Source organism: Bombyx mandarina, chromosome 05, assembly GCF_030267445.1.
Source record: "Bombyx mandarina strain Sakado chromosome 05, ASM3026744v2".
NCBI classification, from domain to species: domain Eukaryota; kingdom Metazoa; phylum Arthropoda; class Insecta; order Lepidoptera; family Bombycidae; genus Bombyx; species Bombyx mandarina.
This window is the reverse complement of record NC_143212.1, coordinates 7,857,582-7,871,353: the sequence shown is the minus strand read 5'-3', so window position 1 is coordinate 7,871,353 and position 13,772 is coordinate 7,857,582. Positions and strand designations below refer to the sequence as shown.

At 37.0% G+C, this 13,772-nt stretch overlaps 1 protein-coding gene and 1 long non-coding RNA gene across 11 annotated transcripts in view; one reads left to right on the top strand and one right to left on the bottom strand.

The window, feature by feature from the left end:
- The window catches only part of pnut (septin 7-like protein pnut), a 42,836-nt gene extending 30,975 nt beyond the window's left edge, over window positions 1–11,861 (top strand). For 5 of the 10 annotated variants that reach the window (XM_089727360.1, XM_089727356.1, XM_089727353.1 and 2 more), the window contains 11 exons: window positions 2–331; window positions 628–787; window positions 1,024–1,234; window positions 1,672–1,927; window positions 2,688–2,883; window positions 3,442–3,610; window positions 6,142–6,183; window positions 6,900–6,978; window positions 7,904–8,124; window positions 8,586–8,626; window positions 10,347–11,861. In XM_089727360.1, coding sequence (XP_089583486.1) covers window positions 2–331; window positions 628–787; window positions 1,024–1,234; window positions 1,672–1,927; window positions 2,688–2,883; window positions 3,442–3,610; window positions 6,142–6,183; window positions 6,900–6,978; window positions 7,904–8,124; window positions 8,586–8,626; window positions 10,347–10,387 — 1,746 coding nt within the window. In that variant the 3' untranslated portion in view covers window positions 10,388–11,861. The remainder of the gene's footprint in view (window position 1; window positions 332–627; window positions 788–1,023; window positions 1,235–1,671; window positions 1,928–2,687; window positions 2,884–3,441; window positions 3,611–6,141; window positions 6,184–6,899; window positions 6,979–7,903; window positions 8,125–8,585; window positions 8,627–10,346) is intronic. The other 5 variants (XM_089727361.1, XM_089727359.1, XM_028182988.2 and 2 more) reach the window with 1 other exon arrangement.
- Window positions 8,586–12,514, bottom strand: LOC149502937 (uncharacterized). Its single transcript, XR_016323077.1, has 2 exons — window positions 12,310–12,514; window positions 8,586–12,037 (listed from the first exon to the last, which is right to left on the bottom strand). It is a non-coding gene; the product is annotated as an uncharacterized LOC149502937 (long non-coding RNA).
- Window positions 12,515–13,772: the final 1,258 nt, after the last annotated feature.

Sequence of the window (13,772 nt, the reverse complement as noted above, 5' to 3'; positions counted from 1 at the left end):
GTTACAGAGCAAACGAGAGCTGTTTTTCAAGTCGGACACTGTAAGCGGTGGCGGCGTAAGCGCGTCTGTCCCGCCTTCTGCAGCACCGCCCGCGCCTCCTTCCACGCTCAAAGATGCGCTCAGTAAGCGCTCTGCGACGCTACCAGAGCCTCAGGAGACTAACCACGTAGAAGCCAATGGGATCGCCACGAAACACAGCAATAGCGTGTCGGTAGATGTCTCCAAGCCTCCGAGTACAGCGCCCCCGCCAACGCCTGCGCCGCCTGTACCTATATCTGCACCTCCCGCACCAGTACCAACACCCCTCAGGAGTACAGAAAATATTATGAAGGTAGGTTCGTAATTTTATCATAGAATGTACAAGAACGGATAAAACAATGACTGTATTTATTCTTATTATCAATACATTGTATACTGAATGTTACACTGTGCGACTTTCATCATATTACAAGAAGTTACTGTTGAGTCATTGTAAAGACAGTTAAAGATATTTAATATTTAGTACCCGCGTATTATCTCTATAATGAAATCCAACATACGTTCGTATTCATCTAATGACGGATTTTGATATTGCAATTAATTCAATGATTTTGTAATAATTTAAACATTGAGTGTATTTCATTCCAGAAACCCGAACACCCACCGGTCGCGCCGAAACCAGACTTACCTAAAATAGAAAAACCAAAAACCAAAGAACTAGATGGCTACGTCGGTTTTGCTAATCTGCCGAACCAAGTGTACAGGAAAGCTGTAAAGAAGGGCTTCGAATTCACGTTGATGGTCGTAGGTAAGATATAGCTGCGTTGTTAATGCGCAATACGAGAGCGATAACAACTGTAGTTCGAGCTCGGTAAATAAGGGCCGTCTTGTGTTTGTTATGAGTTACTGACATTATTTCTATTACATTTTATCTTATTGACGTCAATACCCCCGACGACTTTCATAAGACTATTTCTGTATTTATGCATCGTTTTGTATTAGCGAAACAAATTCCTAATGAGACGTTTTTAATTTGAATTCAAGGTGAATCAGGCTTGGGCAAGTCGACACTAATAAACTCGCTCTTCTTGACGGAGGTGTATGACAAGGACAAACATCCGGGGCCGTCACTGCGAGTGAAGAAGACGGTTGGCGTTGAAACCAGCGTCGTTCTTCTAAAAGAGAATGGAGTTAACCTCACGCTGACCATCGTCGACACGCCGGGATTCGGCGACGCCGTCGATAACAGTAATTGGTGTGTAGATGATACTTAAAGAATTAAAGAAAGCACTCCCTTAATGAGTTCGGGAATTAAGTAATTTGTTTAAAAATAGTTTCTGTCGTTATATATTTCGTCTTCTTTTGTGTGTACTATTTTAGGCAAGCCTTAATTACATAAAGGTCTTTCGTATTGTATCGTACTTTGTAATTTTAGTTAGGTACCACCACCCCTTTTATTTCTGCCGTGAAGCAGTAATGTGTTTCGGCCTGAAGGGTGGGTGGGGCAGCCGTTGTAACTATACACACTAACAGAGACCTTAGAACTCATATCTCAAGTTGGGTGGCGACATTCACATTTAACACCAGGTAGCTGTGAGTTCGTCCACAAATCCAAGCTATAAAAGAAAAACAAAAGAAAAACGTAATATCAAAAGAACTGTATGCCCCAACTCTCTCCTTCTCACGTTACAGTTGGCAACCGATCATCGACTTCGTTGAATCGAAGTACGAAGAGTTTTTGAACGCCGAATCGCGTGTCGCCCGCAAGGCGGCGCCGCCGGACACGCGCGTGCACTGCTGCCTGTACTTCATAGCGCCGAGCGGGCACGGACTCAAACCCCTGGACGTCGAGTTCATGCAGCGACTCGGAGATAAGGTCAACATCATTCCGGTCATCGCTAAGGCCGATACAATGACGCCCGAAGAGTGCAAGGACTTCAAAGAACAGGTTCGTGTTCAGTTTTGTGTAAAGTGTAAAGTGCAAAGCAATAAGTTTGAAGTCGTCGTGGCCTAAAGGATAAGACGTCCGGTGCATTCGTATGTAGCGATGCACCGGTGTTCGAATCCCGCAGGCGGGTACCAATTTTTCCGATGAAATACGTATGTACTTAACAAATGTTCACAATTGACTTCCACGGCGAAGGAATAACATCGTGTAATAAAAATCAAACCCGAAAAATTTTAATTTGCGTAATTAGTGGTGATAGGACCTCTTGTGAGCCCGCACTGGTAGGTACCACCACCACGCCTATTCCTGCCGTGAAGCAGTAATGCGTTTCGGTTTGAAGGATGGGGCAGTCGTTGTAACTATACTGAGACCTTAGAACTCATTTCTCAAGGTGGGTGGTGGTATTTGCGTTGTAGATGTCTATGGGCTCCGGTAACAATTTAACACCAGGGGGGCTGTGGGCTCGTCCACCCATCTATGCAATAAAAATATAATATAACCGAACAATTGAGCCGCGGTTGTCTAATCAGTAACACTAAAAGACTAATCTCATTAAAAAATATGACCTCATTTTTCAAGAGGGATGGTGTCGACGTATACTGAGGAGTCGGGTCCAATTACGTATTAATCTTACTCATGGAAATTTGCTTCATGAAACATACAGATTGATGTTTATACCACGCACTCAACTGGTACCAAACAATATGTCCGACTAGAAATTACACACGAATGTGTCTATATAGAATAATGATAATTCCAGATAATGAAAGAAATCGGTCAGCACAAGATTAAAATTTACGACTTCCCGGAGAGCACGGGCGAGGAAGGGGACGGCGCTGACGTCACCAAGTCGCTGCGGGCGCGGGTACCCTTCGCCGTCGTCGGCGCCAACACCGTCATTGAGCAGGACGGGCGCCGCATACGGGGCAGGAAGTACCCCTGGGGCATCGCCGAGGGTGTGTACTCTTCAAACAGCCTACTCACATTAGATTCAACATATTTAAAAAAAAAAGCGTTTTATGTCGATTTTAAGTCGCCGTGGCCTAAGGGATAAGACGTCCGGTGCATTCGTGTTGAGCGATGCACCGGTGTTCGAATCTCAGGCGGGTACCAATTTTTCTAATGAAATACGTACTCAACAAATTGATTCCCACGGTGAAGAAATAACATCGTCTAATAAAAATCAAACCCGCAAAATTATAATTATCTTAGAGTCCGCGCGGATAGGTACCACCACCCCGCCTATTTCTGCCGTGAATCTGCAGTAATGCGTTTCGGTTTGAAGGGTGGGGCAGCCGTTAAAACTACTGAGACCTTAGAACTCATATCTGAAGGTAGGTGGCGCATTTACGTTGTAGATGTATATGGGCTCCAGTAACCACCTAACATCAGGTCGGCTGTGAGCTCCTCCGCTCAACTTAGCAATAAAAAAAAAGCGCTGTAAAAACTGTGTTGCCGCTAATAAATAGTAATTCGAAATATTTCCCAAAATAATAACTTACTTGTTATTTTAGTTGAAAATTTGGAGCACTGCGATTTTTTGGCGCTTCGGAACATGGTGATACGGACGCACCTTCAGGACCTGAAGGACGTGACCAGCTCTGTGCATTACGAGAACTATCGATGTCGCAAACTGGCCGGACTCTCGCACGACGGGAAGCCGCACCGAACCAACTCTAATAAGTACGTTAACTATATATCATACCATTTCGAACTAATATTTCTTCAGTGAATAATTACACATTTTACTTTTAAAAAAAATACGAAGTTCTTTCTTCGAATTAGCAGAATTCAATCGGAACAGGCATGTTTAGTTTTAACAACCTAATGAGACAGGGTTGGTGAACTAATTAAACTAATGTTATTCATTTTTATTTGTACTGTTGTCACCATGTTCAAGGTCACCAGACTATAAATATGAATTTTTTGAAAATAGATTTGAATCTAAATTAATAATCAAATTAACATTGACACCGTGTGTTCCATTACTTTTATCATTGCTGCATGTCTGGTAACCTTTACTGATTTGTATCTTTCCTCTTTACTGTCGCAGTTGTGAGCTGAATATATTTTGTTTTGTATGTTTATGTTCAGTATTATATAATAGCTGCGTACGATATATCTATTCAAACGAACGTTCTGTGCTTGGGCATGCAGAAATGAAATAATAGTTTTTAACATTTATCATTCGAATTCGTCATGGACCATTTAATATTGGTCTTTAGATTTGTCCGGAAACTTTTTAGTAAGATAACGTTTTCGAAACACACACTGAGATGGTCCATGACGAATCCAGTACCGTAAAATGGGGCGATTAGGGACAAATTCCTACTTTATGAGCAATTTTAAGGTAGTTGTTGATGTATATAATGCTATATCAGGATCAAAATGATTGAGTCTTGGGGGCATCTTTGTTGTCTAATTTAAAATTATGCAACTAGCATTCCAGTTTAAGCAAAAAATGCAAAAATAGGTGTAATCCCTATTTACCCGAAAATTGCGGTTAATTGGGATGAAATGAGAAATTTGCTAGGGTTGGCACTACTTTTATTTTTATATATAGTTTTAATTTATTTATTTATTTAGTTGCACCAACAAAGTGATCATCAATAAAAAAAATTGAAAAACTGACAAAAGTACATGGCAGACATCACCTCAATTATAAGTGCAATCGACAGTGCATTAACAACTAAATATATATATATATATATATATATATATATATATATACATATATAGTGGGCTTTCTTAGAAACGGTTTATATTTCTCCGTTCTTGGTAAGTACTTAGGGGCTGATATTTCTATCTGGGTTAAGAGATTAAGTGTGTCGGTTATTCCATGGATTAATCAGATGAATACCCCCACTCTGAACAAATATTAAATATTTTATTATGTATTACTTAGACATTTTTGTCCACCTTGAGATTTCATTGATCTTGTTACATGTCTCTGCAAAATCGACTTACTTACATTAAATTGCTTATCTATTTCAACTAAAGACTTATTCCCAATTTCGCTTCGAATAAACCAGATTTTTACCAACAAATTTAAAAAATATTGTTATAACTACATAGACAACCCTACAAACCTGTACCTATTTATACTTAGGTCGTTTCCATTTCACGTATTCTCATCCCAATTGACCCCTTTTTCGTTGTTATTTATACCTAAGACGTCCCCAATATCCCCAAAAACAACAGATTTTTACATGTATTTTTATTTAATCAAATACATTAAAACCAATAACAACTGAGACTTACCTTTAATATATATGCTGGTTCAAATACTAAATAACGTTTATAAATCATAGTCGTCTTCTATTATTATCAAATAAATAAAAGAGAGCAAAGTTTCTAGCACTAAAATAATGACCACCACAGAAAGTTAATTTGAAACGCGATTTTTTATAAGTTAGCAGCTATTATCATGCATATTCAGAGTTGTTTTGTGAACTTTCAACATTCTACTATTAAACTACAAAAAATGGAAGATTTTGCAACGAATATAAAACTTATATTGAGCGTCGAAAGATTTTCCCGGTTTTTTCCCGATTCGCCTCTCAATCCCTAATCGCCCCATTTTACCGGTACATGTTACAAGTTGCAGTTCATTCGCTTTCACAGTGGCATTAATAACAATTCATTCACGATTGTGTGCTTAGAAGTGATTTGTCAACTATTTAACAAGCGTGTGTCATTTGTTCGGTTATGCACACTGTGATGTCACTTATTCATATCTCCATTTGTATTTATCCAAAGAGAATAAAAACAGATCGAAAGAAGAAATTTCTCGTGCCAGCGAAGTGGTTTACGTTTCGTTGTTCTATTGTTTGCTTTAACACAAAAGATGTTGTTGTCATTGATATTGTTAATGAACATATAAAGAAAGGAGAAAATAATAAATAATGAACAAATAAAGAACACTGACAAATTATCAATGAAAAACGATCATTTGATACTAATATCAAATAAAATAAAAAACATTTTGGATAGAGATTGGGATCTTGTAAATATTTGAGCTGAGTGACATTTTATTAAGTCGATGACGTCACATAATAGTAAGCCTTATTTTCGTAATGGCAGCCAAATCGAGTGTTGCCAGCTAAAAAAAAGTTTATCTGTTTATATAAACGAGAATGAGTTGGTAATGCCACTGTATGATTGCGCGAGCACAGCCTCCTGTGTCGTTAACTATTGGTTGTGTTGGTGTTCAGTTTGTGCCCGCAAGGACTGATGAACAGTTTCATGACCGTGTGGTAAGTTCCCCACGAAATACATTTTGAATCTACGTATGTAGAGCACGGTTTTAGTCTGGGTCACGTGGCCGAATGAGGTCTCACAATGTGGAGGGACTACATGTTGTTAGACTTGGGTGTGGCTTGTTATTAGTTTTGCATCATTTCGGTTATAGCGGCTGTGGGTGTTGTGTACTAACTCGTGATTGTGTGGTTGAGGGTTTCGTGATTAACTAACTTTTGAATTTTAAATGACGTCCGAAAAAGAACGCTGGCGTTCAAGATTAAAACTTTTTTTTTGAATGTTTTTTTTTGTCGTTGCTGTCATTGTCCTAGGTCTTCTTTACACAGCTTTCAATGGTAATTGCTTGTAGTTTTTTCAACTAAATGTAAGGAACGATATATGCATGACAATTTTATTTTGATACCCCTATACCCAAATGTGTTTGTTTTTTAAATACAGAAGGTCAAAGCGCCTAAACAAATTTAATAAAACGTTTTATTTGTGATTTTACATTTTAAATCCAAAAGTTATTTCCCCTTTTAAAGATGAACTTGATTTGTTATTATCTTTACATCTGAATGAAAAGTTATTAGTAATTATTGAAAATATTATTGATATGACACTAAGATTGTTTTGCATGATTCATTTTTTACGTAATAAAATTAATAATGACATTAAGAAACACAAATTTGCGCCTACAACGGTTTTGTTAAATGCTTTTCTTTACTTCCAGGAATCCATTAGCACAGATGGAAGAGGAAAAACGCGAACACGACCTAAAGATGGAAAAAATGGAGAGTGAAATGGAACAAGTGAGTATTAATTTTCAAGATTTGTTTTCTTGGTTTTGTAGATCAATATAAACATCAATGTTACTTTTGGATTAGTCATGTAAAAATTTAAGTATATTTTGATTTTGATTAATGAAAATGTATAATTGGAACGCTTTTCATCGAAATTCATTTGGATCTAGACCAATTCGCACAACAATCGAAGACCGTCTACGTTGTTATCGTGTGTAATAGGCGTTCGCTCAAAGTCAAGTCAGGAGAGCATTCAATCTTGCAATTGCCACCACTGAATTGAAGTCGTCGTGCCCTAATGGATAAGACGTCCGGTGCATTCGTGTTGAGCGATGCACCGGTGTTCGAATCTCCGGCGGGTACAAATTTTTCTAATGAAATACGTACTCGACAAATGTTTCCGATTGATTTCCACGGTAAGGAATAACATCGTGTAATAAACATGAAACCCGCAAAAATTATAATTTGCGTAATTACGGGTGGTAGGTAAGACCTCTTGCGAGTCCGCGCGGGTAGGTGCCACCACCACCTTGCCTATTTCTGCCGTGAAGCAGTAATGCGTTTCGGTTTGTAGGGTGGGGCAGCCGTTGTTACTATACTTGAGACCTTAGAACTTATATCTCAAGGTGGGTGGCGCATTTACGTTGTGGATGTCTATGGGCTATTTCAGAAAGAAATTATAAAGGACTTGGCTTCGGCCTTCATGAAATTTTTATTTCAGGATATCATATAAATCATATAAGACCTGGCTTTTTTGAAAATTTATTTCAGAAATTATATAGAACAGACAAGGCTGTATAGGCTTAGATTCCCTTGCCTTTTCTAATAAGGGAAAATTGTACCAAAAAAAATGTTTATGGGCTCCAGTAACCACTTAAAACCAGTTGAGCTGTGAGCTCGTCTAAAAAAAAACGTGATCGTCGCTCGTTTTCAGATATTCCAAACGAAAGTCCGCGACAAGCGCGCGAAGCTGAAGGAGTCCGAGGCGGAGCTGGCGCGGCGGCACGAGGCCACGCGGCGCGCGCTGGAGGCGCAGGCGCGCGAGCTGGACGAGCGGCAGCGCGCACTCAACGCCGAGCGCGCCGCCTGGGAGCGCGACACCGGCCTCTCGCTCGACGACCTGCGCAGGCGCTCGCTCGAGGCCAACAGCAAAGAGTACATATACCACTCACTACATTACAACTATTTAGTTCATTTTAACGTTCCCGAACCTGAAACGAGCTTTTAGTATTTTACTATTACTATCAAACTATCATTATCAAACAAATATAAAACATATTTCTAAGCTACATCATTCCCGATCCTGCGGACAGAATGGAAAGCAGTCGGACCCGTCGCTTGCGACGAAGGGCTCGACGAGTAAATTAACCCACAGACAGCCCACTGAGTCTCTCGCCGGATCTTCTCAGTGGGTCGCGTTTCCGATCCGGTGATAAATTCTGCGAAGCACGGCTCTTACTGGAGTTCGTGTTAGCAACAACGTCAGGCTTGAGCCCCGCGAGCTCATCTACTAGTTCGGCGAATCTAGAATAACCCCTCGAGGTTACTAGAATAGATAGGAAAAAAATCGATTTCGACGAAAAACTACAATAATAAAATGTTTGTTGTATTTTCAGAACCGTTGACGGCAAAGAAAAGAAGGACAAGAAAAAGAAAGGTTTGTTCTAAAATGTTTGTTTGTCTGAAACGTCGGCCTCGCACCCACCGCGACAAGCGCGTACTAACCTCGTGTTTCGTCACCGCGTCTCTCTTGGATATGTGTTGTCTAATGCAATAAACTATCGAATATAATCGGGAAGCGAATCACGCTACTTGTATAACGGGGATCGTCTCGTAAGCGACGCGACCTGCATTCATAACAAGTGTCCACATCGATTTGATGTCGTATTTAGAGATGTTCTAAATTAAACTGTTATGCGGAGCACGTCGTGGAGAGACATAATTAGAATAAAATTTCGTACGTTTGTGTATATAGGGTTGCCAAATGTATAGCACTGAAACATTAACAACGATTGTCGTGCTAAATTGTAGAATACTCAACTATTGATACTCGATTTAGATTCACTTGTCACTTTTAGGGCTAAACGAAGAATTGTTTCGCAAAAGCGAATAGTACAAGGATGTTACGTTTTTAAATATTTGGAATGTAATACGCTGTCACGGCTCTTTACGAGTCATCTGTGAATTGAGATTTATTGCATTAAAAAAAAAACAGTGTTGGCAACCCTAACACTACCCGTACACGCTTGAACAATGTGTTAATAAACTTGAAAATTCCTGTCTTCGTTTACTGTTTGTGGTGTTTGTGTGTATGTGTTACGGAAATTGCTTAGGTTATTAAAAGGCGTATGGAAAAAAATATATGCCCCGAATTTAAAATCTCCCCTGTCTATTTAATTTGATGTCTGTAAAAAAGAAATTAATCGGGTGGGTCGTTTATTTGAAAATTGTACCTGACTATGGAAAAGCAATGGTATGTGAATATAAATCTGATTTTAAAATAAATTAAAAGTAAGGTTCTTCTATGAATACTAAGCTCACGCTTAATTTGAATGCCGGCTAATTAATATGTCGTATTTTATGTCATAAAAGAACGAAACGAGGGAAAGTTTGATCTACATCATTGTAGTTGAGACTTCCTGAAGCAAATGTATTATCTTTGACTTTTATTCGAATTAAAAAGTACATGATGATTTCAAAATTTGCAACGAATAACATATCTACAAATTTTTCTCTTTTTTTTTCTTAGTTTCACAAGCTTTTTGTTGTTACTTATGATGTGTGCATGATTAAACTAAGAGCACCATGGATTTCTTAATTTTCATTCTCCTTAACCGCATAGCAAAATGAATATGAGAATTACAAACACAAGAGACGAAAATTTCTTTAAAAAAATCATCTATTTGCTAACTAACTACCTAGGTACTTCTTTGTTGTATACAGTTTATTATTTCTTTGAGAAATCCGATATGAGTATGAGTAGTGAATGCAACAATAAATACACTTTCTGTGTTTAATACAAATTTTACCTCGTATGATCAAATCACTTCTTTTCCATATAAAACTTAACATGGAATGAATTAATTTCACTTTATATTTTATGTTTTTTTTTTTTATTTGTCCCTAACTCTTTGTCATTATCTATGTTCCGAGCTACTTATGAAATGCTATGTATTATTCAAAAACAGTAACTAAAATTAAAACATTTCCTGTTTGAATAATGTTCAGATTCTCGATTTTTTTTTCGTAGTTCATGTTTCTGAAAACCATTGAAATATTGGTATTAATGAATTTTAAAGCAATAAATGAGAATTATTAATGAATTAGAAAATTTAAATCTAAGAATAAATACTGAGATTGTTCAATGTGATTTGCAGATTGGTCTTTTAAGAGTGTCGCAACTGGAATATCTATATAAGGTCTTCTTCATACACGTCGAATTGTATTTTAGACATAACGAATTACAACGATTAAACCAAGACTACCAGAGGCAATAAATAAGTGTAGAACATCAGAACTATTATTTGAATGTTTCAATTTATGTACGAATTCAAATTATTCCATGACAAGGCATTTATTTTTTAATGTAAGTGTGTGGGGCCTAATTTTGTATGATGATTTCTTTTTCGAAAAGTTTTTACAACCTTTTTGTCAATAGCAGGGTTAGCCCAAACGTTTAAATCACATGTTTACGTCCAGAAAGATGCCAAATAGCTTTTAATAATAGATCTGTTTCGAAGCCGGCATGCGTGACGGTTCGACCCAACGATGTGTGATCTGTTTAGCTCAAAACCAATCAAAAACGAAAATGAAAATAATTTAAATATTATAATATATAGTAAGTAACTATTACATTCGTGACAAAAGAAAATCGCTCTTGATTAACATAGGAGGCAATTAGTGGTCTACAATCGATTTGTATTAGAAAACATTCTAAAGTTTTTAACGATAAGTGATATTTTTAATTCTAATATTTCGGCTTGATCCGTGCAATTTAGAATACGCGTATGTATCGAAATCGCACAGCGTTCGTTTTAGAATATACTCGAGTATATTGTGCTTAGTGATACTAATGTTATGCTCATAGCTCAGTTTTTGATATAGGAACTAGCTAGCCGATAGCGCTCGGTATAAGGACGCGATCTCTCAACACGTGACATGAACCATTAATTATTTCGTTAATCTGTCGAGAGATTATGTAAGGCTGGTCATCCACTACGCTCGTACGCCGATAGCTCCGCTATAGGCCACGATTTGGCACGGCGTGACATGTTGATTTAATAGGCGAACGTTTACCGATAGGCCGTATCCTCATCTGCCTAATAAGTCGCCGAAGAAAAATCTAAAATTACTGGCGAGTACAACTAAAAATGTACGGTTGCTTCATTGTTTGTACTGATTTTTGTTTTTGCACAGAAATCGAACTTTGCAAAATAATAGTTGTGCCGTGCGCTTACAGGTCGCGAACGTAGTGGACGCATAGCTTAACAAAATGACGAATCAATTCCTGTTTTAACTTTAAAAAGACTAAATGTATTTTATTCTATATTATTATTTACTTGTGACGATCATTCGTGTAAATATTTTTTTTATCGTTACACCTTATTATCTCATTCGACTATTGCACCTTCTATATGGTTGATAAATGTATAATCCTTTTTTTTAATCAGCATGATTTTGTATTTAAACTACACTACAGTATTGACTTCCACGTTATTTATTAAGATGTTTTTAGGTTTAAGAACATGCTTAGTTTTGTATCGTTTTAGGCGAATATTCTACCGTGATTTATTAATTTGCTTAGTCATTACGAACCGGAATGTTGGGAGAGCGAAGTTCGGACGGTGTAATATATTGTACCTTTGAATAAATAAATACGTAATATATAGGAAGATTTGTTTTATTTTTGGAGAAAAATATTAAAATTTGTTAACGATTCCTTTTATCTAATAACTTAACATAAATAATAAATTAATACAAGAAACATTTATTTGTGGAAACGATTTGTACGTAATTCGGAGTCCCCACATGACTGCTTCGCAGTAATATCTAAGATTTAGGTACTTACCTTTTTTTTTAAACCTATGCTGATAGCCTTGAGAGGCTATTTCAGCTTCGCCCTAACGTTTGTAGGTGAGCTCGCGGGGCTCAACCGGAGAGTTGCTAACACTGACCCTAGCAAGAGCAGTGCTTCGCAGAATCTACCACCGGATCGGAAACGCGACCCACTGAGAAGATCCGGCGAGAAACTCAGTGGGCTGTGTCTGAGAGTTAATTTACTCGTCGAGCCCTTCGTCGCAAGCGATGGGTTCGACGAGAACGGTGACCGGAGGTACTTACCCGGGTGGCGTACCACCTATAAAAAATCGTTCGCGTATCTATGTAGTATAAAACTTCAAAATGATCGGATATTGTTAAACATGTCGATGGGCTATTTGGTTTATGCGACATTTCCAAGATACGCGATATTTATCATTGTAATCAAAGATGTGTTTTGTTTGGTATTAACTTCAATAGTTCGATGTTTTTAATTGAACTTCAATTGAGTTTATTCAAATAGCTGAAGTTTTTTTATTACGATATTTTTCCAAATTTTAAACTAAAAGTGGCTCTCCTGTAAAGCTGCAAAAATGTCGCCTAAAGCACATATCCTTTCAGCCCTCGATTTTTAATACGAAGGATTTTAGACCAATTGTAGGGTAAACGTAATAAAACAGTTGAATTTTATTATGGTTTGCTTTATTTGGTGACGTATTAGGGAAATCCCAAGCAAGTGTGCACCCATTCTTACGATGTCCGCCGTAACTTCATGTTGTGACTTGCCAATAAACGCTTCAACTAGCAATTTTGATCCAGTATTTTCATTTCATCATAGACAATGTTAAAAATGATTAAAATCATGAACGGTTGACTTCCATTCGTAACAGTAGGTGCACAATTCTCGCTAAATCGGATGCAATTTCAAAATAAGAACAGGAACTCCAACGGCCTGAATGTCAAAAGTTACTTCTTAATTTAATTGATTTAAAATAAACATATTTTGAAATAATGACGATTAATTGAAACTTGTTTCAATGCTAATTGTTACACGTTTTTATTTATTTTTAAAACAATTATTATGATGAAATGTCATTCCCGTTCTTATTAATCGCAAATTATATTTAAGTCGTCTGTGTAAGAACGTAATCTCCTTAAAATCACGAACAACCTCCGAATAGCTTCTTATAAACACATCTATACATCCTAAATACATCTTTGGCAGCGCTATGGAAAATATATGTACTTCTACATTATTATCATTTTTACAATGAGAATTCATCAAATATATTATAACAATCACAACATTTCATCTACGACGCGATATTAAAACGCACACGTAGAAATTAATTTATTATATTATCATGTATTATTGAAATTTAACTATTTACAGCTTCTAATAATATAACGGGGTTTGTTTTCCTTCAGGGTTTCACCAATTTATATTAAATGTACATTAAAATATTAGTGTTTCTTATATAATCTATTAAATTTTGACTCTGCGCTATATTAGATTATAGTTGTATATTTATTTTTCGGTCCTTTTTTGATTGCCTTTATAAAGCAATATACGTATTTGTACCTATACAGATTATTGATTGATCACATTTTTATTTACTAAAAAAATAAATATCCCAGAAGTGCTAAGTGATTTTACAAAATTACATACAGTTTTAAGATTGCTTTATTTATACCAAAACTAAATGTAAATTAAGTATAAATTTGAAAAATCTATAAATATGTATGTAGGTATTCTTCTTAATTAT